Genomic DNA, 22,941 nt, shown 5'->3' on the forward strand with positions numbered 1-22,941 from the left:
CCCCCTCCCGGCTCTCGTATCCAGTGTGGGTACACGGCTCTGGTTACACTGGGCGTTCGGGTGCTTCTTATTTCGGCTGTGCGCCGGAGAGCACCACACTTCCCCGCTGACTGGCGAATAGTGTCAGACCAGCCCCGGTCCAGCTCAGAGTCAAGAGGCTGCCAACATGCCTAAGGTTGAAGTACCAGGTGAGTGTCTGACAGCACCACCCCGAGTCTGGAAAGCTTTTCACTGGGTTAACCAACTCAAAAAAGCCAGACGGAGACACTTTTTGTTCAGTTTTTGATTTATGGATTTGCATCATAATTCTTCTAATCTTCTAATCTAATTTTTTCATTCATTTTATTTATTTAAAAATAGTTGTTGGTCTCTAGTATTAATAAATGCTATGTATAACTTTTTAAGCTTTAGTTAACTGTATTAATTAGTGTTCTCTTAGGAAAGACAGCATCTCTGCTCTCACTCATGAATATTCATATATGCAAACACATAGCCTCTGATTGGCTAACAGCACTGCAGCAGCGAACACTTACCTGCCTTCCCCCACAGTCATTTTTGCAATTTTGCAGCTTTAAAACTCAAAAAAGGACAAAATGTTTTTTTTAGAGATAGAAAGATTTAGCGCTTAGTGCTAGGTATATTTAACCCTTAAACGTCTTAAATTAACGTTTCTTTCAGCTAAACTAACGCTATTAAACTCTTACCTCATACTTGGTGATTCGGTGCTTGGTCAGTTTCACCACTTCGAAGCTCTATATCATAGAGTCGGACGCAAAAAAGAACTGTTTTGATTGATTGATTGATTGATTGTTCTTTCGAGTTGTGCTACCTTGTCAAACCGTGCTTCCCTAGTGTATACTGTATTTAAGGTCTCTGTAGAACACAGAATCCACCGGAGATCCAATTTAAACATAGAGTTACTTACACAAAAAAGCTAACGCTAACTAGCTGGTTTAAACAGAGCTGTAAGCTCTTTTAGATAAAGAGACAGTGTCTACTCTGCTGCAGCCCAGGTTCAGTTCTGTATATTATTTTACGGGTTGATGTAGACGCGGTGCTTTTCCTGATCAACTCGTTTTTCTGAGTTTTTTTTTTTTTCTTTTCTTTTCTCAGCTACTGCAGACAATGGAGGTTGAGGAAGAGTTTCATCATGTGCAGCATGCATATACAACCCAAAGAGATCTATTGTATTTCACAAATAACAAGAATAATTATATTTAGTGGAAGGAGACCTTTAATAATTTTAACATTCACAGTGCAACATGGTGAAATTATAAAATTCTGTACAAAATTTGCTGCAGTAGCTGCTTAAAGCTGTAACGTATACTGTTTTATTTCAATCCAGCTATTTCTACTCCTACTCCTACTACTGCGACCAGTGCTACAGCAGCTGCTGCCATTAACCTACGTAATCTAGGAACGAGCGTCTTCTCGGGGGAGATTTTTTGGTGGCGCTATTTTTGCACAACTGTTAGACAAAGCTGTGCACCAGTGTTTTCTTTAGCATCACTAACACACTTAGCACTTTATTTAGTATAATTCGGTTAGTTTGATTGCTCACAACTGCAGAAAAGCCAGAAGCAGAAACCCGCTTTTGTGTTGGTGGTTCAGCTTTTGTTGCATCTGTGGTGATTCACATGTTTCACAAGAGTGAGGCTCTCAGACCACTAGATGTAGTGAAGTTTCATACGATTGGTTGTGGACAGTGTGCACAGATATTGGTACAGATATCCTGAGTAATGTATGCGTCATGTAACAGTAAAGGCAGTACTTTTACTTCTAATACATTGGAAATATATTTTATTTGTGACTTTTAACTAAAAACTAAAAGTACTGTGAATTTCTGTGGGTTTTACAGAAAAACTACAGCATTTCATTAAATACTTTTCTATTACAGCTTGTGTGGTGCTTTTTAAATGTGTTAGTTAGAGAATTATATAGTATATTAGTTATGAAAGCTTGTCAGGGGTTCCCTGGTCTAGTTGCAGTTGCATATCTCATGCATTATGCAGTCAGCATGCCAGGGAGTGGTTTAGTGAAGGCTATAATTCCTTTGCTTTAGTTGGATCCATCAAAAATCCATCATATTCTCATGGAGAGTCATATTTATTTTTTAGAAATACTAAAAACTACGGTACAAATACCATAATTGGGGAAATTAGTGCACTGCCTATGTATAATATATATATATATATATATATATATATATATATATATATATATATATATATATATATATATATATATATATATATATATATATTTACTTTAAATTCTGTGATCTGTTTTGTTAGCTCTATTAGACCCTGTATTTTCCTTCTTTTTTCAGGTTTTGTTGCACATAGCACTATTTGAGACCTGTTGTCCCATCAGAATAGACCATGAAACAGCCAATGAGCAAGTTTATAAACAAAAGAAATAAAAATGAAGTAACTTTGCCCCACCCACTGCAATAAAACACTGGGAAAGCAGTAGTACATAAACTTAATAAATAGAGGCTATTTTTACTAATTTAATGTGATTTAGAACACCTTTTTTAAACATGTTTTATTTACTTTTGGATGGTTTATGGAATTAAAAGGTCAATATGAAATACAAAAAAAATACAAAATTATAAAAAATTACAAAACACAAGCTGCCAATGCCTTACAATTAAAGGAAACTACTAAATATTTTAGTTAGATTTTTTTGCTATATAGATTTTATACTACAATATTAGAGTCTCCTTTTCTGTGCATTGCATTCTTATGCTTTCTACCATCACTGAAGATGGTTCAGAAATGATCAGAAAAAGGGTTAAATCATGGTATAGTAATATTTTAAATACATGCACCAGTGCACAATTTATATTAATACATAGTATTAAGCTCTGATCACTCAGGAACAGTTGTTACCTAAAGAAAATTAACGCCCAAACAAATGTGTTGGCGTTAGTGAGGGACCCCACCAGTCTGACGCTGTCCTGACATTTTAATTCATGGCGGGTGAAAGAGAGAAGGCTCGTACGGGTTTCACTCCTCTGGATTTAGATTTAGATTTGGACTAAAGCCCCTCAGCAGCTGCTAGCAGCACAGGTTGTGCTGGAGGGAAGTGTAGAGAAGTTCAGCAGAATTATCAGCGGATGTGATCAACCACAATTAGTTTTGATGTCAGTGATAAAGATCTTCATGCACAACATGATTAAAACGGCAAGGGTCGCAAACTACACGGCTCCAAGTGTCCCAACATTTAACCCTGTTTACTATCACTTTCATACTATATAGATGCTTACAGTGAATCAGTAATTGAAAATACTTGAAAAAGTAATTAGTTATAGTTACAAGTTATTGAGTTACTCCACTATAAAAGTAACTAGTTACCAGTAAAAGTAACTATTGCGTTACTTTTGTGCTACTTGCCCCTGTAGCCCCCACCTTCTCAGAGCGTGTTTCATAAGCCAGATGTATAGAGTGCACGACAGCAAAGACAAGTATACATAGCACAGAGGTTTGTCCATGAAAAAATGTTTGTTCGGGGACATAATGTGAACTCTGCGTGCACATTTTAACCTTTGACCTCAGTGAGTTTGAAATAGTGTCGTACTACCATCTGGAAAAGGCTGTTTTGTCACTGGAGTCCTCCTGTAAACACCCGCCCACCTATTTTCTCTGATTGGCTGAAGACCAGTGATGGTAAAGTAATCCGATTACTGATTACTGATTACTCCTTTAAAAAGTAACTTAGTTACTTTATGGATTACTTGATTTTAAAAGTAACTAAGTTACTTTACAAGTTACTTTATTAGTTACTTTCAGCAGCTGCAGACACCACCTCCCGCCGCCTTAACATAAACATTATAACCAGTTTTGCTAATAATCCCTTTATTGGAAAATGCATTTTTAACAGCAACAATGTATCTCTAGACATTTAAAGTTTAAAGTCCTGAAAAAATAAGTTTTTTTTTATAAAAATAAAAGACCATTTCTTTTGAATTAACTTAACATAAATATTTTTTTTATAAAAAAATTAAATATGGTCTTTCTTGATTTTACTAAACATAAATACTTGTTTTTATAAAAAAATATAACAAAGAAAGTATTTCTTGACCTGACATATTTAACACTGTAAAACTGAACATTGAACCTGTTGTTCACTGCAGGGACGCAAGGAGTGGTTTTATAAAACAGAACGGTGTATATGGTCGAGGCCGGGTCCGGACCCAGACGTTGTCCAGTGCGGACCCAAACCGATAAACTACTGAAAAGGCTTTAATTCTGACAGTGTTCATTTAAAGCATTGGAACTTTTCTTGTCTTTACGGTATACGCGCTCTGCGGCACAGTAAACTTGCAACTTTGCAGAAGTTTAGTAAATAACGCGTTACTGACATCACTGCTGAAGACGTAATCTTACTATACCTTAGCCAATTATTGCTAAGGCGGTTATCTCATCCTCCCCTCCCTTGTGACTCACACACACAACGCACACACACACACTTGCGCCTTTGTCTGTATGCACAAAGTTAAAAAATAAAAAATAAAAAATTATTGAGCGGCTAAAGTAGCGTGCAGTAACGGGGAGTAATGGGGAAATGGTAACGGCATTATAGTTACAGTCAGTTACTCCTTACTGAATAAAGTAACAGCATTAATTCCAATGCTATTACTCCCATCACTGCTATTGGAAATAGTTTAGTTTAGTCTAGGTATAAGACACTGGCCTTCGAAGTTTGAGTTAGATATTAAATGTAATTAATGTGATTTACCACTGAATTATTAGCCATTTTTAGCATAATCTAGCTGTGGGAAACTACATTTAGCACTAGTTCCCTATCACCTTGCTGGGAAAAACCAAAGATAACTGGAGTTTCCCACAACTGGAACTGAGAACCACAGATTAAAGCACTGTATCAGTTTCTGAATCTCCTTGTGAGCATGTGAGAAATACTAGGAACACTTGCAAAGCCGATATAATGAGATCAGATATCCATATTGATTTTATTAATGTTGCCAGTTTGTTTAAACCCATGAATGTAGAAAATAAAGACGCCACAGTTGCATATCCTTCTGGTCTATAGGAATTGATTCAGAATTGTCTGCCATGTTGTCATGTGACCGGATTCTGTGCAGTAGATTTACATGTTCAATTGGTAAACCTGCCTACTTTTCCCAAATCAAGCAATTTTCAGTGCATTTTCACACTGGAAAGCCCTAAACCGACTGAGTGTAAACCAAAGTTCATGTGTTTTTACATTGTACGGTATATATAGTATATTTATACAGTATTTAGCCTGGTTAGTTTTGGTGAGCACACTAAGCAACTTTAATATGTTGCTACAGATTTTGGCTGTTGCACAACAGCGCCTCCTTTTCTTTCTTTTCATTAAATCGGTTACCATAGTCTGCCTCAACTTACTCAAGTGATTGGTCCATAATTCTTCCGAATCATTGTGAAAATAGTTTTCACAATACAGACAAACGTGGACCATGGTAGTTGGTTTTTGTGGCCTTAAGAGTTGAAGAGTACATTTACTTGGAGTACGTTTTCCCCTTTCGGCTTGGTTTGTTTTCACACAGGCACAAACTTAAATGCACTAAAACGCATCTCAACATACCATGCAAACACATTGTCTTCTCTGATTGGTCAGAGCTTTCTGGCACAAGAGAAAGAAAGTAAATACAGGAAGAGGGTTCTGTGTTCCAGACCAGCATGTATATTTTATATTTTTTTGCAGTGTGAAGCTGCTTTGAAACACAGTGTTTTTGATGGATTGTGTGGCGTCCATTTGCGTCGGCATATATATATATTAAATGAAATTAATTTATTGCAAATATTCAGACATTGGAATTTATTACAGTATCTCATAAAAGTGAGTTTTTTTACAATGTAAAGCAGTCAGTGTACAGTATAACTACAGTATAACAGTGTAAATTTGCTGTGCTCTCAAAATAACTCAACACACAGCCATTAATGTCTAAAAAAACAGTGCCAACAAAAGTGAGTATAGTGAAATAAAGTGAAATAAAGGCCCTTCATTTTTAATTAATTAAGTAATTATTGTGACAGGCCTACTTAAGATGTTTTATTGTCTCAGAAATCAGAAATATTAGTTAGTAGGTTAATAGTTAAAATGTTTTCCTCAATAAGTAAAATTGCTAAGGTTGTGTTTGTAAATTGTACGATAAATCATTGTATCGTATCGTATCGTATCATATGGTAATGATCATGACAGGGCCTGTTTTAAATGTTTTTGCACTGTCACCACAGAGTCTGAACATAAAGAAGTGGAGGATGGGCGTGTCCAGGACCGAAAAAGACACAGAGTGTCATAGTTGACATAATCTAGGAGAGACTGAGAGCTGAGCATGCTGCTGTATACGTGTTGGCTGAGCACACGTGGAGTTAACAGCCAAGTGACCAGAATAGGTTATCTGTCATCAGTGTCACCAAGGCTTTTTTTATTTTTTTAAATTTTATACGGGTGAAAAATAGCAACACTTCAGCCGAGAGCAAGCCGAAGAGACCTGGCACAGATGTGGGTCTGAGCAAGGCCAGCGCTTTTATACTGAGCCTGAAGATAAGGAGTTAACATGCAGGCTCGGGTTTCAGCTGCAGTGTGGACTCTTATATAGATCCACAGAAACATGATTCGACTTTGATTAGACACTCCGGTGTACCTCGATTAAATCGCTGTCATTATTAGGTGGTGTTAAAAGAAGACATGGGAAGACACATTAGCTCCTATACTCTTCCCACTCTAATCCCAGGGTTAGCATTATCAGTTGCAGAATAGTGTTTAATCAAACCACAATCATGTGGTTATCAATCCCTGGCCTCCAGAATTAAGCAGAGTTTTCCCATTTGCCTGATATATGTATTTATCTTCACAGTTGTGAAATAATAAACATATAAACAATTAAAAACCATCACAAGTTAGATGTATTTGCTTGTATTTCTTTGTAATGAGCTCCAATGAGTTTGTCAGTCACTACCTGTGTTAGTCGGTTAGCATTGTCAGTTGCTCGATAGTGTTTAATCAAACCACAATCATGTGGTTATTAATCCCTGGCCTTAAGAATTAGTAGAGTGAAGTAGAGTTTTCCCGTTTTCCTGCTCTGATGCATCTAATTTCTTTACCACAATAAAATGATTAATGGTTCAAATCAAAGCTCAAATCTCAACCTGTCTCCTAGGCTAATATAATACAAATCAACGATCTATATTGACTTTTCTTAATACAATGTTGCTAAGTGCAAGTGTTTTTTTGGCCTATGAGGTTTGTTTAAGCCTTTTACTGTAGACAAAATTGGACGCTGTGGTATATATATTTTTTTTATATTTCATAATAATTAAGTAAAATTGTCTGCCATATTGTCCAATTTGCAACCAAAGTCTGTGCAGTAGAGACCTCAGAGAGAGCCAAACACCTGCTTGTTTGTTAGAACAGTTGTCTCAGACTGCCTTCATTGAGTTTACAGAGCAGCCTACTAGGATCTGCTGGATACCAGGATGGCACAATTAACCCTGCAGCCACGTAAAAGTGGTAAATGGTATCCTGACGAAAAATATACGTAATTTGATGTCATATTATTATAATATTTGTATAGTTTAACCCTATTCTGCACTACTAGCTTTTTATACTGTGTTTAACTACACTACCTCCATTATACACCCTCTAAAAGACTCTACTTTTATACTTTATATTTTATCTGTATTATTATTATTATGTTATCCTTCTTTTGTAACATTTATGTATACCTGCTACTGAATGTCCAGAATTTCCCTCTGGGACCAATAAAGTATTGTCTGTTCAGTAAAAAAATCCACAAGTTAGGTGAATTTGCCTACGTTTCTTTGGAATGATTTCTAAGGAGTTTATCAGTCACTACCTGTGTTAGTGGTTAGCATTGTTAGTTGCACACAATTGATGTCCTCTAATTGGTGAAGTTTTTCATCCTCTAAGCGATGGAGTTCTGTCTACTTCATGCACCAGAGAAATTTGAGTAATGCCCACTTAAACTCCAATGGGAAAAGCATGAGGAAAAAAGTGAACATGAAGCCTATTTTTATGGCAAAAAAGTTTTTTTTTTCTTATTCTTGTTTCATAGTTGTCTGCATTTTGTCTGCTGCAAACCAGACACCACAAGTTATACAGTACTTATCACATTATAGATCATAATTCAAGCTTTATACTGGGTATATATCAGGTGTCAGCAGTAGTTAACTGAATATTGGAGTGTACATCTGACCCATCTTTTTGTTTACCCCTTCTACATGGTCCCTGTCTGATGGGGATGATTTACTAACACAGAGGGAGGAAAGCGTAAGTATCGTGGGGTCCTGAAGAATTACAGAGGAATGATCAATGAATGTGGAGAGGCATGTACTGGAAACTACTGAATAAACCAGTATATTCAGTTGATTGTTGACCGATCCTTATGTTGATAGAAGAAGAGAATGTTGGTGTTGGAGGTGTTGGTCTTTCCAATGTGTAAAGCGTATTATGTCTTTCCCAGACATGGATTAAGCCTAGCCTTGGACTACATAGCATTTTGAATTTTGAATTAAAATTTACTCTACGACTATTGGCTTAATCCATGTCTGTCTGGGAACCTGAACCTAAATGTTTATTGTTTACTGTCCACATACACTATATTGCCAAAAGTATTCACTCATCTACCTGAATGGCATCCTATTTTTAATCCATAGCGTATTATATGATGCTGGTCCGGAAGGTATAACAGCTTCAATTCTTCTGGGAAGACTTTCCACAAGGTTTAGGCGTGTGTTTATTGGAAATTTGACCCTTGATTTTTCCAAAAGCACATTTGTGAGCTCAAACACACCAAACTCCCTCATCCATGTCTTTATGGACCTTGTTTTCAATGCAGTAGTGCGCAGTCATGATAGAACAGATCAACGGGCCATCATGGGTTCTTATTCTGGAAGTAAGGCAACTCTTGAAAAACAACCCCACACCATAATAATCCCCCCTCCACCAAACTTTACACTTTGCACTAATCATTCACTGACTTCCCAAGTCTCCCGGAAGTCATGGAAGCTTAGAAAAAGAGAGAGAGAAGAATATTAATGAAGTGCATGCAAAACAGAGAGGATTCTGATTGGCCTATTCTCTGCAAAGGGTCTGTGAGTCAGCCAATCAGTTTTTAGTGTGGACGTGTGGGCGGGCAGTGTTTTTCCCCCCTCCTGGATGGGATGCTTTCAATGAGTAAGAGAAGGAGCATCATGACTCCCAACAAAACTTTTTCCGATTTCACATCAGACTACTCTAAAGTATATCCTTGTCTGATAAAAGTAAAAAACAATGAAAGTCTTGCCTTCTGTACAGTAATAGTCACTTTAGCATTGTCCAAGGGGGACTAAATGATTGCAAAAGGAATATATTCTTTTCAGAAGCAGTCTGCATGTCTAGTTGGATGGTTTTATACACCTGTGTCCATAGAAATGATTGGAGCACCTGAATTTGGATGGTAGAGTGAAAACTTTTTGGCACTATAGTGTATAATCATCTACAGTGAACTCCATCCATGATGTTTAATGTTTGTTTTATCATGACAGAAAAGAAGAATGGACCTCCTTTGCTCTTCCCACAAAGGCATTGTTGAGTAGATAGTCCAGAGAAACCTGCACTGTAAACAAAATCTTAAATTTGTTTAGAATGCCTGACCTAAATTGTTAAAGCAATTAAACAAAAAATAAAACTAAGTTTGTTCCATTTTAGACTAAACTCATTTTCAATACAAAACTGATATAATGGTTTATGAATGTGTTTGTTTGTGGGAAGAGACTGTGGAGTTTCGTTTTTCTTTGTCTTCTTGTTGATCTTGACGGCACATTAGTAGTGGCTGTAGATATTCTGGAGTGTAAATACAGAAATGAACAAAGGGTTTCCTGTGAGCATGTCCCATGACGCCTGCAGTTTTACACATTTGGTGGAAGATAAAAACATCTTAAATCTAGTGAATAAATCGAATGTCTCTAATTATGACCTACAGCTCTGGAAAAAAAATTATGATAGCACTTAAAAACGATGAGTTTCTTTGATTTTACCAAATTGAAAACCTCTGGAATATAATCAAGAGGAAGATAGATGATCACAATACATCAAACCTGAAAAGCTGAACTGCTTAAATTTTTGCACCAGGAGTAAAGCAGCATAAAGTTATCCAAAAGCAGTGTGTAAGACTGGTGGAGGAGAAGAACATGATGCCAAGATGCATGAAAAAAAAAAGTGATTAAAAACCACAAGGGTTATTCCACCAAATATTGATTTCTGAAATGTCGTCTGTAGTTTATAGAATAAAACAACAATGTTCATTTTACTCAAACATAAACCTATAAATAGTCAAATCAGAGAAACGGATTCAGAAACTGAAGTGCTCTTTTATTTTTTTCCAGAGCTGTATATTTAAATAAATATTCTTATTTTATAAAAATGAATCTACTGTTGCTAAGTTGCTAAGTTCCTTAACCTAATTCCCAGTTTACTCAAGAAGGTTTTTTTCTGTATAATGTGATGAGCATGAAGTTTCCAGTTGATATACAGTATCTGTGAAATGATTGGATAATGTTTTTTTAATTGAATGTATTATAGCTCATCCTTTCCTCAGTCTAACCTCCTGCCTCCCTTTCTTTTCATCCCGGTTTATGGTCCCTGTGCATTTTTCTTCTCTTCAATAAAAAAAATTCAGCTGCCAGTAAGTATGGAGAAGTGCCTCACTTCGCCCCGCCATCGACTGAGCCGTTCTATGTGCTTTATAGGTGTCTAAAAGTGAAGCCATCCATCCATCCATTCATCCATCCATTCACACATTTATACTGATTCTATATGTACTCATTTGTTCATTAGCTGCAAAGTAGTCTGTTACATAAATAGTAATGTGATTTCATTATGTAACAAATGGACAAATGACATGGCCTTGCTGTATTTTGGGCTTAGATCTGCAGCTCATGTGCATGAATATCAGTACAGGCTTTTTGCAGGATCTGGATGTGTGATGATCAGATCATGAACTGTTGGGTATTGATTATTTTAGCCAATAAAAAGTATTATATTTTATAAATTAAATCAATAAATGTGTATAAACAGGGTCATGTACAGTATATGTCATGTAAAACAGAATAGAATTTGGTACCCCTTTAAAATTAAAGTAAAAGACACCTTTATAATTGGCTTATAAATAGTTTATAATGGTTATTAATTAGGTTATAAACCATTACTAAGCAGTAACAACACATAAACAGAAAGGGCAACAGTGTCCTGCAGTATACCCAATAATAGTGATTCCACAGTCATTTAATCTACACAGATTTCTCTCCTGAAAACTGTTTATTTTGGAGAGTTAAGCGCTTCCGTTTATTTACAGTACGCTTAGATTTCCAATATTTTGTCAAAAAGGGTGAGTTTTCAGTGAAGTTTCTCCAGCACTAAGGCTGGGTGCAGCAGCATTAGCCGCTAACCCCAGCAGCTAATGCTAATGCTGCTGCTCCCAGCCTTAGTGCTGGAGAACCTTTACTAAAAACTCACCCTTATAACTCTGTACTTTAGCGAAATGGCTTTACTGTTCTTTAATACCCGACTGGTTTAATTCATACATAAGGCGCACCAGATTATATGGTGCACTGTACATTTTTGGTAAAATTAAAGGATTTAAATGCGCCTTATAATGCAAAAAATATGGTAATAACAGATGCATCCAGGTGTAAATTCGGTCAAATTATTCTAGACTGGTCTAGTCAGATGATGTGTGGTGTCTTCAATAGATTTTTACACTGTATGTTGCGTTGTATGTCAGTGCATGATGGCTGATAGAGGAGTCATGTTAGGCTGACGTCTGAATCCATAAAGAAAGCATGACTTCTGACACACAACAGCAACATATTTAGACAAACATGCACTGAATTTCATTGGAATTTGCACTGGAAAATAAAGGACACCATTATTGTATGTACACTGACTGGCCATTTTATCAAAAACACCTATTATTCTGGTGCATACTGGAAAAAAGTAGAGTATTAAGTATGTAGGTCTATAAGATAAAATGGCCATTGAGTGTACATAGGCTGTTGTTGTCTTATTGTGCTCAGTTGACCTCGGTGTCCTTGCTTTGCTTTGGGGACGTTGAGTGTCTCCAGCTTCTCCTTCACCCATCCAGCTTTCTCTCCTGCACTGTCTGAAACATCCCGTCTCCATGTCTCTAAACTCAGAGGTCCTGACTGTAAATCAGTGCTGTTTATGGTTGTGTGTCTCATCAGAAACAGACGATCGCATGCGTGCGTTCGCTGAGAAGGTGTTCGCCTCCGAGACCAAGGATGAGGACACCCGCGAGGAGATCTCTCTGTTCGGTGTGGCCGACGACTGTCCCATTCTCAACCAGGAGCTGGCGCACCATGTAGCTACGGATGATGATCTGGAGAGACGGTGAGGAGAAAAGTCTAACAGACTAACAGTAACACAGTAATACAGACACACCTTTTTAGTATTAGATTAACTCTGGTAATGATAACACTGGTAAATTTGCAATTTGCTCTGTGTTTCTTTAGAAATCTATACCTAAAAAGAAAGACACACATTAGCCCTATTTGGACGGGATTCAGTTTTTCAGGGGGTTCTGGGGTAATTTTCTCTTTTATGTTTTTTTTTTTTATCCTCTCTGATTTTATTCCCATCCGGAACGACCATGTTTGTGTTTTTTGCTGAACTCCGTGGTCCTCCGGTAATTTTAGTCCCGTCCGGACGCATATCTCTTTTTCGAGTTTTTTCTCCTCGCATTTAATAAAACAGCTATTTGTCCTCGCACTCGCCGAGCACTGTGATTACACTTTGGCTGCATGCGTTTCCATGGAGATTTGTGTACTGTCAACACAACAGCGAGTGGAAATGGAGGAGCTACTGAACATGATGTCATGTAACCAAGAAAGCCTTAAAACTCACTGCTTTACTCCTGTTTTTTCAGTTGCAGTCCGGATGCAGGAGTTTTATCACTAAAGAGTAGAAATGTGAAATATTTTTCACAGACGTACCCCTGAGAAACAAATCCTGATAGGGCTATTGACAATAAAAATAACGCAACCTGGATTGCTTCAAAACTCGACATAAAGTACAGTAATGTCTTGGCACCAAGAGAGCATCCAAAGGGAGGCTAAAAAAGCATCTCTGAGAGGCTACTTTTGGGTAGTGTTCCTCCTGGTGAGAAATCGCTGATTGTTAAGGACATTCCTCTACGAGAGGAGGCACATTATTGGACTGAATAATGAATGAATTGCTCACAATCTAGGCTAACTGTCAGCTAACCAACGTCTCCTGTGTTTGCAATGTTGTTATGAATGACGATTTGTACTGTTATGGACTGGAACCATATTTCCGTTATAAACGTTTGGTAAACTACTTTTAATATGTCATTTTAGCTCCCTGACAGTACACAATTTTGCATTGTTTAGTTTTGGTCCCTGCACTCTAAGAAGGTCGGTTTTTAACAAATGTGAGACTGAACATTTTACACTTTCTTTTTCGTAGTAAGAAGCACATCATCCAAGCTCAAGAGGCCTTTGCTACTCTACTGGAGGAAAAACCAACATACCTGGAGGTGCCTCACTTCCAGAGGGTGGCCATCACTGGGGACTACGCTGCTGGGGTAGGTTTACAGTACATTATTAAACTCTATAGACCAGAGAAATCTTGATCAATCGATGCGTATCAATCAGTGCGTATAGCAGACGCACGACTGGCACTCAAGAAAAAATAAAGTAAGCAGTTTCAAGTTAATAGCCAAAGCAAGAAAAAAAAAACATGAAAATATTACTGATAAATATCAAAGTGGAGGATGAACCTATAGACAGACAGACACACACACCAATGGGGCAATTTCAGTAACTACAATTCACCTGACGGCATGTATTTGGACTGTGGTAAGAAATAAGACATTACTACCTACTGTTATATTATAAGTGTAAGTATAAGTATATTACAATTAGATTTTAAGCTCTAAATTTGAATTGTATGTGTGGTGGGCAGGCAGGTACAGGTGAACAAGTGATTAAAACAAGTGATTTCTGCCGGGAGCGGGTGGTAACGGGACTAAAACAAGTGGAACCAGGCAGTCCTGCGCAGACCTCTACCACAATGCACGTTTTAAAAGTACTCTTCCACATGCTCTTTGCAATTACACATTCTCACCAGAGAGGTCTTTAAATCTCCAAAACTTGCAGACTGTCACAAACCTGACCCCCTACGTGTCTGCTTCACAAAACACTAGTTATGTAACATCAAGTTTAACCTGACCGTGAAATATGCCCGCGTCCCTGACCAAGTTCAGGAATAGCAGGAATAGATCACGCAGGGCAGGAACACCCATACACAGTAGCCTGAGGCCAGACCTGGATTAGGTTTCAGAAACCTAGCTGTGACATTTAAAGTGGAAGCTAAAGGGGGGAGGGACGCATGCAGGGCTGCTGATTTAGCATAATACACATTAATAGCTGAACCAGGAAGACTATAAAACCATCAATTATTTAATAAAACTCTCCAAATTGGCCTATTTGTATTACTCATTGCAGTGCTCAAAAAGTGCCCTCATAAACTAGCCCTAAACAAACAAAACAAAAAAAAACAAAGAACACCAGAAATAAATATTAAATCATTTATGCATAATCATTTCTTATCATTTTTTAATCCATGTTTTCTCTTCAGGTCACCATGGATGACTTCGATCTGGCCTGTAAGGGGCTGTTCCGTGCTCTGACCATTAGAGAAAAGTACATGAGGCTGGCCTTCCAGAAATACCCCAACATCACCTCTGAGTACCTGCGCAAGGTTGAGGGCGAGAAGTGGAAGCCCGAGGACCAGGTGCTGCCAGGTACAAACAAATGAAATTAAAAATGGTTGCTGTGGTGTTGCTAGGTGGTTGCTAAATGCAGTGATAGCAGTTGCTATGTTATTGACCTAGAAACAGCCCTGAATGAACGGGGACGCCTCTGGTTGTTAGGTGGTTGATATGGTGTTGCTAAGTGGTTGCTAGGTGGTATTTACGATGTGGCAAGATTGTTCTGTTACAGTTGTCGTTCTGTCACTGTTCTAAGCACTGCATTTTATCTTTTGGTTAAACAGTAATGTTGTTTTTACCTTAAGGTACGATATGCACAGTACTTTTTTTGTATAAAATTGTTACAAATTCTATTGCAAATGGCATTACAATTGATGCTGTGGTATTGCTAGGTGGTTTTGCTATTATATGTTGGGGGGCAGTTGCAATGGCCTGGATGAATGGGGATGCCTGTGTTTGTTAGATGGTTACTGTGGTGTTGCTAAGTGGTTGCTAGGTGGTATCTATGATGTGGCATTCTATGATTGGTGGCTGATATGATATTCTATTGCGGTTGTCTCTGTCTTGACCTAAGCACTGTATTTTACAAGTGGCCATTTTTGTTTTCATGACAAATTCATTACTAATGGAATTAAACATGGTTGCTGGGTGCGTGCTACTATATGCAGTTGCTATTTTATTAAGGGGGCACTGTGGCTGTTGGGTGGTAGATATGGTGTTGCTATGCGGTTGCCAGGTGAAATCTATGCTGTGGTAAAGTTGTTCTTTTGCAGTTGTCTGTCTGTTTGAACCTAAGCACTGGATTTTCTCTTTTGCTTGGACATTACAGAATGCATAATTTAGATTTTTATCATTTTATCGCTTATATTTTTTATTTGGCAGTCTTCACTTCCCCTCCTGCACAAGGAGAGGACCCCTTCAACACCAAAACACTGCCTCCTAATCTTGGATACGTGGCTCGTATGCGGGATGGTGTCATCAGCGTGTATAAAGATGCAGCTGCTGCAGATAAAAATGAAGCCCTGCCTTATCCTGGTCCCGACTACGCTACCTTCATCGACGACATGAACTTCCTCATAGCCCTGATCGCACAGGGCCCAACGTGAGTAAACCATTAGCAGCGGATATTTTATAGTGATGGGAGGATGACCAGCAGTTCTATGACACGTATAATACTTAATTTTTACTTTGGCCAACGAGATGACAGGAATCCCTGTTTAAAATTCCATAACAAGGCAAATTTAGGTTTTAAGTGGTCAAGGTGGTTAAAAATGTGGTCATCCTATTCTGGTTAAGATGGTTAAACTAAAGACTAAGATTACCTATATACTATTTGTTGTTTAGCGTTACATGTTTAGTTGCTAAGCTAGTTATTTCATTGCCTTTTCTTTTGATTTCTTCAGAAAGACGTACACTCACCGTCGTCTGAAGTTCCTCACGTCCAAATTCAACGTCCATGAGATGTTGAATGAGATGGAGGAGATGAAGGAGCTGAAGAACAACCCTCACAGGGACTTCTACAACTGCAGGAAGGTACTAAACTCTAATATATACTTATTATAGTTTCATAAGGATTCTCAAGTTATCTCAAATCTCAAATATTTGATCTATTAATATAATTAGGATTTTTCGGATATAGACTACATTAAAACAACTATTTGACCGTTTTCTATGATGGGATGACCGTAAAGTCTTTTCTCTGTCTGTAGGTTGACACTCACATTCACGCTGCTGCCTGCATGAACCAGAAGCACCTCCTGCGCTTCATTAAGAAGTCGTACCGCGTGGACGCAGACAGAGTGGTGTACAACGCCAAGGGGAAGGAGATGACCATGAAGGAGCTCTTCGAATCCCTCAAGCTGCACCCTTATGACCTGACTGTGGACTCTCTGGATGTGCACGCTGTAGGTTCCACTTTCACAGCAGGAGAAACTCCGTTGGTCCATTAAAGCACCATTATGTAGCTTTTTACTTTTTAATAACAGCCAATTTAAAATAACTGTGATGCTTTACTGGGTCTACTGTCATTTACACCTTAATCTTAGAAACACAGCTAACTAACTTGCTCCAAAACTTTAGTCTAAGTGCTTCTTTCAGTGATGGTTCTGCATTTCTCAGCTTGTCCAGAAATGCATGTGTAAAGTATGTCTTTATTATTATTATTATCTTTTTTGAATCCTTCAAGTTGTGTAAAAACTTAGACCATTACATTTTCCCTTGAGGAACAAAACCTCCACCTGTAAAATAATAATTACAATACTAATAATCAATTATAAATACACTGCCTAATCATTAACGAGGTTCAATCAACAAATATACACCAGAAAAACAAATACCTATCTGTAGAACAGTGTAACCTTTTGGAAATGCTGACCTTTCTCATGAGAGAGCACAATTGGTCTTGCTCTCTCTCTGGGTGGGTACAGTACAGTAGATGGCACTCTTCTCTTTCCCCTCATCACTCCTAGGGTGATGTGGATCAGCACAAGGCTGCGTCTGTGAGCTGATGTATCAGAACCGAGTCGCCGCGCTTTCCTCCGAGCGTTAGCGCTGTGATGCTACTCTGCAATGTTACAGCATCAGCAGCAGTTCAAAAAAAGAGACGGAGTCTGACTTAACATGTGTCGAAAAAGGCGTTGTGTTGTTTTGTGGCATCATTGATGGGGAATATACAGCTGAGTAGCTAATGAAAAAAATATTTAAATAAAATTATAAAATTTTGGATTGGATTGATTAATTGGATTAATGGGTTTTAAGGTTGTTCTGCAATTCTGATACACTCTGCCTTGTAATATTGATTATTTTTCCATCACTGACATTTATTTTGTTGCATGCCTGATCCTGTAGGGCAGACAAACCTTCCAGCGCTTTGATAAGTTCAACGCCAAGTACAACCCTGTAGGTGCCAGTGAGCTGCGTGACCTTTATCTGAAGACTGAGAACCATATTTCTGGAGAGTACTTTGCTACTATTATTAAGGTAAGGGCTTTAAGGGAACACTGAGCTCCCACTGATCCAAATATTATTACAGTTATCCTGCAATCTCCATTGGAACTAGCTTTATTGTGAGATGCGAGCCTTATGTTTCTTCAAAATTCTTGTTTTAATTTTATACAAACAAACAAACTGTGTTTTGGAATGTTAAAGGAATGTTTTATTGCCACTATAAATGGGAGATTGCTGTTTCGAATCCCAGTCATGCAGCTCGCCGTCTGCTGCTGGAGCCCTGAGAGAGCACAATTAGTCTTGCTCTTTCTGGGTGGGTACAGTAGATGGCCCTCTCTCTTTCCCCTTATCACTCCTAGGGTGATGTGGATCAGGACAAGGCTGCGTCTGTGAGCTGATGCGCTTTCCTCCGAGCGTTAGCGCTGTGATGCTACTCGGCAATGCTACAGCATCAGCAGCAGTTCAAAAAGAACTTGATAAATAGTCAAATTCACAGTATTCTGAAAATGACCCATTTCATTGTTATGATGGGGAAAGCCACTAATCATGTTGAATTTTTCTAAATCCAGGAAGTGGCCAGTGACCTTGAGGATGCCCGGTACCAGTACGCCGAGCCCCGGCTGTCCATCTACGGCTGCAATCCCAACGAGTGGACAAAACTCTCCAGCTGGTTCAACAAGCATCGGGTGTTCTCACCTAACCTGAAGTGGATGATTCAGATCCCCAGAATCTAGTATGTGTTTATTATGATATGTGAGATTTGTGAGACTGCATCTTCCCAACGTTTACTAAAACTCCACCTTGATTCTGTCTCTCCTTCATTCTAGTGACATTTTCAGAGGCAGGAACTTTGTGCCACACTTTGGAAAAATGCTGGAGAACATCTTCCTCCCTGTTTACCAGGCCACCATTGACCCCCACTCCAACCCTGAGCTCAGCATCTTCCTGAAGCACGTGAGTAACAGTGGAAAACCTTCTTTTGTGTACAATATGGAAAGGAAACTCTCACTACAATAATTATTCATCTATCAACAACTCCAAATCAGAAAAAAGTATATATTTTAGCAATATAGTGTACAATAGTCCAGCCTTTTCTGATTTGGGGTTGTTTGTTTGAATCTCTATTTGTCCCCCGCTACAGGTTACAGGCTTCGACAGTGTGGATGATGAATCTAAACACAGTGGACATATGTTCTCCACCAAAAGCCCCAAGCCAGAACAGTGGGACATAGCGAAGAACCCATCCTACACTTACTACATCTACTACATGTATGCCAACATCGCCAGACTCAACCAGCTGCGCAAGTAAGTGTCCAGAAAAGGTAGAAAATAGGAATTTCTATCAAGGGACATACTATGCAAAATTCACTTTTTTCACGTGCTTTTGTGTTTGGGCCACTTGTACCTCAATTAACCCTAATAAACGCTCCAATTAATCATTTTATGAGCCTATTGTGACGTCACAACAAAGAAATCTGCCGTTTCTGTCATTTTGATTGAGAACCTCGGACAGTACGCAGCAGGATTAGCCAACAGACTTTTTCTGAGAGAGGGATCTGTACCTACAGTCAAGTTAGCAGATGAGGGAGATGTAAATATACATCTAAAAAATAATTTAAAACAAGGATTTTTCTGCTTCTGTTGTTATTTACCATTTAGCCCAAGCTAACACTATTGTAAAATATACATGGTGTGGCCAGCTACAGCTTATTTGCATAAAAGTGACAGAGCCCTTCAAAGGCTCATTCTGAAAGGGACAGAAACTGGTAAGAATAGAGCTGGTGAGATCTTTATTTGTAGGTTAGAGTGATTTTGTGCAATAAACTTTATAAACATGTTTTGTGTAGAACATTTATTCCAACTTGTGTAAAATAAGGTATAATATGTTCTCTTTAAAGTATTTGAGTGAATCCTTTTCAGTTTAGACCAGCAGAACAGGTCTGAAGGTGTAAGCAGTGGGTTTACTTAGTTACTTTAGAGTCAAAAAATAACATTAAACCACTTTAAAAATCATTTTACCACAGTTATTATATACTGATATTTTGAATTTTGTTGATCCGGTTGTTTTCCATTATGTCTCCAAAAATCTACAATTTAAAATGATTATGATTTGAAGCAGTGTGGTTATCATTATCTATAATAGGTGTATTATTTGCATCATTTTTTTAGGGAGCGAGGAATGAACACGTTCCAGTTCAGGCCTCACTGTGGAGAGGCTGGAGCTGTCACTCACCTGCTGGCCTGTTTCATGACCGCTGATAACATCTCTCACGGCCTGAATCTCAAGAAGGTCAGTGTGTGTTCCCTGCACTAAACAACAGCAGAGGGCGCCAGGCTAGTCTTACATCTTATTAAAACTGATAAAAAAGTGGATCAATAATCATGCTTAATAGACATAACATACATTATATATAAATATTATATTTAATACTTTTAAATATACACTGTGGCATAAAGAAGGAGGATATTTGGTCATTTTCAGATAGAGATAGAGACAGTTTTGAACATCTCTGCTGGATTTTCTCAGTCAGCTTCATGAGGTAGAGTCACCTGGAATTCAGGCTTTCAGTTAACAGCTGTGCTGAACTCATCAAGAGCATCAGTTGTAAAGTAGTAAAGAGGTAGAGTTGTTATACAGTGAATAGCTCTATTTAAGTAATGTTCTAATCCAGATTATGAGAAGCAAAAACTACTCAACTAAGTAAAGAAAAAAATAATAATCTAAGAAATAAAGATCAGTCAATTAGAAAAACTTTAAAAGTATCCTTAAGTGTAGTCACAAAGACCATCAAAAACGTTAGGATGAAACTGGCCCTCATCAGGACTAAACGCAAAGAGAGGTGTGCTTTCTGTCACATTTTCTTGCTCTAAAAAAATATTTCCAGGACATTGTATACAATTCATATTAAAATGCAGGATACTCCATGAACTTCCGTGAGAGGTGGCATCTCTGCATCCTATCCAGCCACCTAATTTTACCATAAAAACCCAGTCACACTTCATGCTACTGACAATCTGCATGAGTCTCACACCTTCAGCTGTGTTCATAATCAGTGTGTCCCTGATTATCTCTCTGTCCCACAGAGCCCAGTCCTGCAGTATCTGTACTTCCTGGCCCAGGTCCCTATTGCCATGTCTCCTCTCAGCAACAACAGTCTCTTCCTGGAGTACAACAAGAACCCCCTGCTGGAGTTCCACCAGAAGGGCCTGATGGTGTCCCTGTCCACTGATGACCCCATGCAGTTCCACTACACCAAGGTGAGACCTGATTGGGCTGTAGCATGTGAAAACTTTAAATATGAGAGACCCCACACCTAAATAAAACACTATTGTTAGGTATTAACCCCCCATATTACACCATCTGTCCTTAATGAAACCCCAAACACTTTAAGTTTATACACATCCAGGCCATGCCCCCAATTCTAAAAAACTGGATGTAAACATTTAACAGATGACAGAGACACTACTGCTTTTCTAGTTGTAATGTTTTCTGCTCAAAAAAGGCAACAAAAAAATGAACTGGCGGTAAACACACACACATAATGCACATATTTATCTATACTGCACACATACATTTTAAAATGAACAGTTTTTATATAAAATAATGACCCTAAAAAAACTCCAAGATCACAACTGCCTTGCAAAGTAGCCAAAGGAAAAGGAAACTGATTGGGCATATATAACATATATATATGTATGTTTATTTACAGTGTATGTATATATATATATATGCTGTATTCGCTGAAGATCTGTTGACCTTGTGCTTCTTCAGGAGCCGCTGATGGAAGAGTACGCCATCGCAGCCCAGGTGTTCAAGCTCAGCACCTGCGACATGTGTGAAATCGCCAGGAACAGCGTTCTGCAGAGCGGTCTATCACATGAGGTACGGTAACCTTATATAAATTATGTACAAATTATGCAATATGTATATATATATATATATATATATATATATATATATATATATATATATATATATATATATATATATATTGTAATTACAGGATGCTTCATAATCCAATGCAGTCTGCAGAGCCAGTAAACACTTACTAACTGTAAATACACAGTTAGTTTTCGTATTTTTACTACTTAAATATATCATATGTCTTATTTATCTATGAGTTTTTAGCCATATTGTTCAGCCCTATAATAAACATATACCTATACTACTGGTGTATAAATAAGGGATTTGGAAATAATAATGACGAGTTCAGAAATCAATATTTGGTGGAATAACCCTGATTTTTTTAGTTACATCTTTCATGCATCTTGGCATCATGTTCTCCTCCACCAGTCTTACACACTGCTTTTGGATAACTTTATGCTGCTTTTCCTGGTGCAAAAATTCAAGCAGTTCAGTTTGGTGGTTTGATGGCTTGTGATCATCCATCTTCCTCTCGATTATATTCCAGAGGTTTCTAAAAACTGGAGACTGCAGATTAATTTCTAGATTAATTTATCTGATCACTCCTTCTTGTTTCTGCCAACAGGAGAAGGTACACTTCCTGGGAAAGCATTACCTGAAAGATGGCCCAGAGGGTAACGATATCCGGAAGACAAACGTGGCCCAGATCCGTATGGCCTATCGCTATGAGACTCTGTGTTATGAGCTCAATCTTATCAAGGAGGGCGTAAAGGGAGACTAAGTGACTTAACTTAACAAACATACAACTTAATAACCTTTATTTCAGACCTGTTTAAAAAGAATTATGAATATTTGCCCATGCTTTTAAATCCTTTACATTTATTGTGGTACTATTCTGTACACAATATTTTCTATATTTTTTTGAGACTTGCAATAAATAACTAAATATTTAGTTAGTTATAGACAAATTTGATGGTACACAAGCTGAATATCCTGTGTATTTTCCTGTGTTGGATTATACAGCCCTAAAGCAAGCACACACAGAGGCTTCTTCTGCATAGGCCCTGGTGTATAAATTGATTTAATTTATTATTGGTGATATTATTACCCTGCAGGGCTCATGTTTTACATATTTCATAACATCATTAATACTGTCATAATGTAGTAAGGCTTGCCAGTAACTTTTTAATGGGACATCTAATGAAAATAACCTCAATAAATCACAATTGATAATTAAAGTTTGTATTATTTCTCTTTTTTTTTTGGTTCCATCATGTATAAGTCATGTATATGCAGTTATATACATTGT

General features: G+C 37.9%; 1 protein-coding gene across 2 annotated transcripts; it reads left to right on the plus strand.

Annotated features, from left to right (window-relative positions):
* Positions 1-84: 84 nt before the first annotated feature.
* Positions 85-22,860, plus strand: ampd1 (adenosine monophosphate deaminase 1 (isoform M)). 2 transcript variants are annotated; one of them, XM_022670603.2, is made up of 15 exons: positions 85-188; positions 12,255-12,420; positions 13,516-13,633; positions 14,689-14,854; positions 15,704-15,923; positions 16,225-16,354; positions 16,531-16,725; positions 17,669-17,800; positions 18,337-18,500; positions 18,595-18,721; positions 18,909-19,072; positions 19,937-20,057; positions 20,852-21,025; positions 21,540-21,650; positions 22,258-22,860. In XM_022670603.2, exons 1-15 carry the CDS (start codon positions 167-169, stop codon positions 22,411-22,413), a joined length of 2,166 nt encoding a protein of 721 aa, XP_022526324.2. In that variant the 5' UTR covers positions 85-166; the 3' UTR covers positions 22,414-22,860. The 2 variants fall into 2 exon arrangements, with proteins under 2 accessions (XP_022526324.2, XP_049342175.1); XM_049486218.1 differs by lacking the exon at positions 85-188 and adding an exon at positions 10,678-10,696.
* Positions 22,861-22,941: the final 81 nt, after the last annotated feature.

This window comes from Astyanax mexicanus, chromosome 12 (assembly GCF_023375975.1).
Source record: "Astyanax mexicanus isolate ESR-SI-001 chromosome 12, AstMex3_surface, whole genome shotgun sequence".
Taxonomy (NCBI): Eukaryota; Metazoa; Chordata; class Actinopteri; order Characiformes; family Acestrorhamphidae; genus Astyanax; species Astyanax mexicanus.

Coding starts and splice junctions, on each gene's coding strand:
- ampd1 (XM_022670603.2), top strand. CDS start 167: ATGCCTAAGGTTGAAGTACCAG. Junction 13,634..14,688: donor CTGGGGACTACGCTGCTGGG/GTAGGTTTACAG, acceptor TTTTCTCTTCAG/GTCACCATGGATGACTTCGA. Junction 15,924..16,224: donor CTGATCGCACAGGGCCCAAC/GTGAGTAAACCA, acceptor TGATTTCTTCAG/AAAGACGTACACTCACCGTC.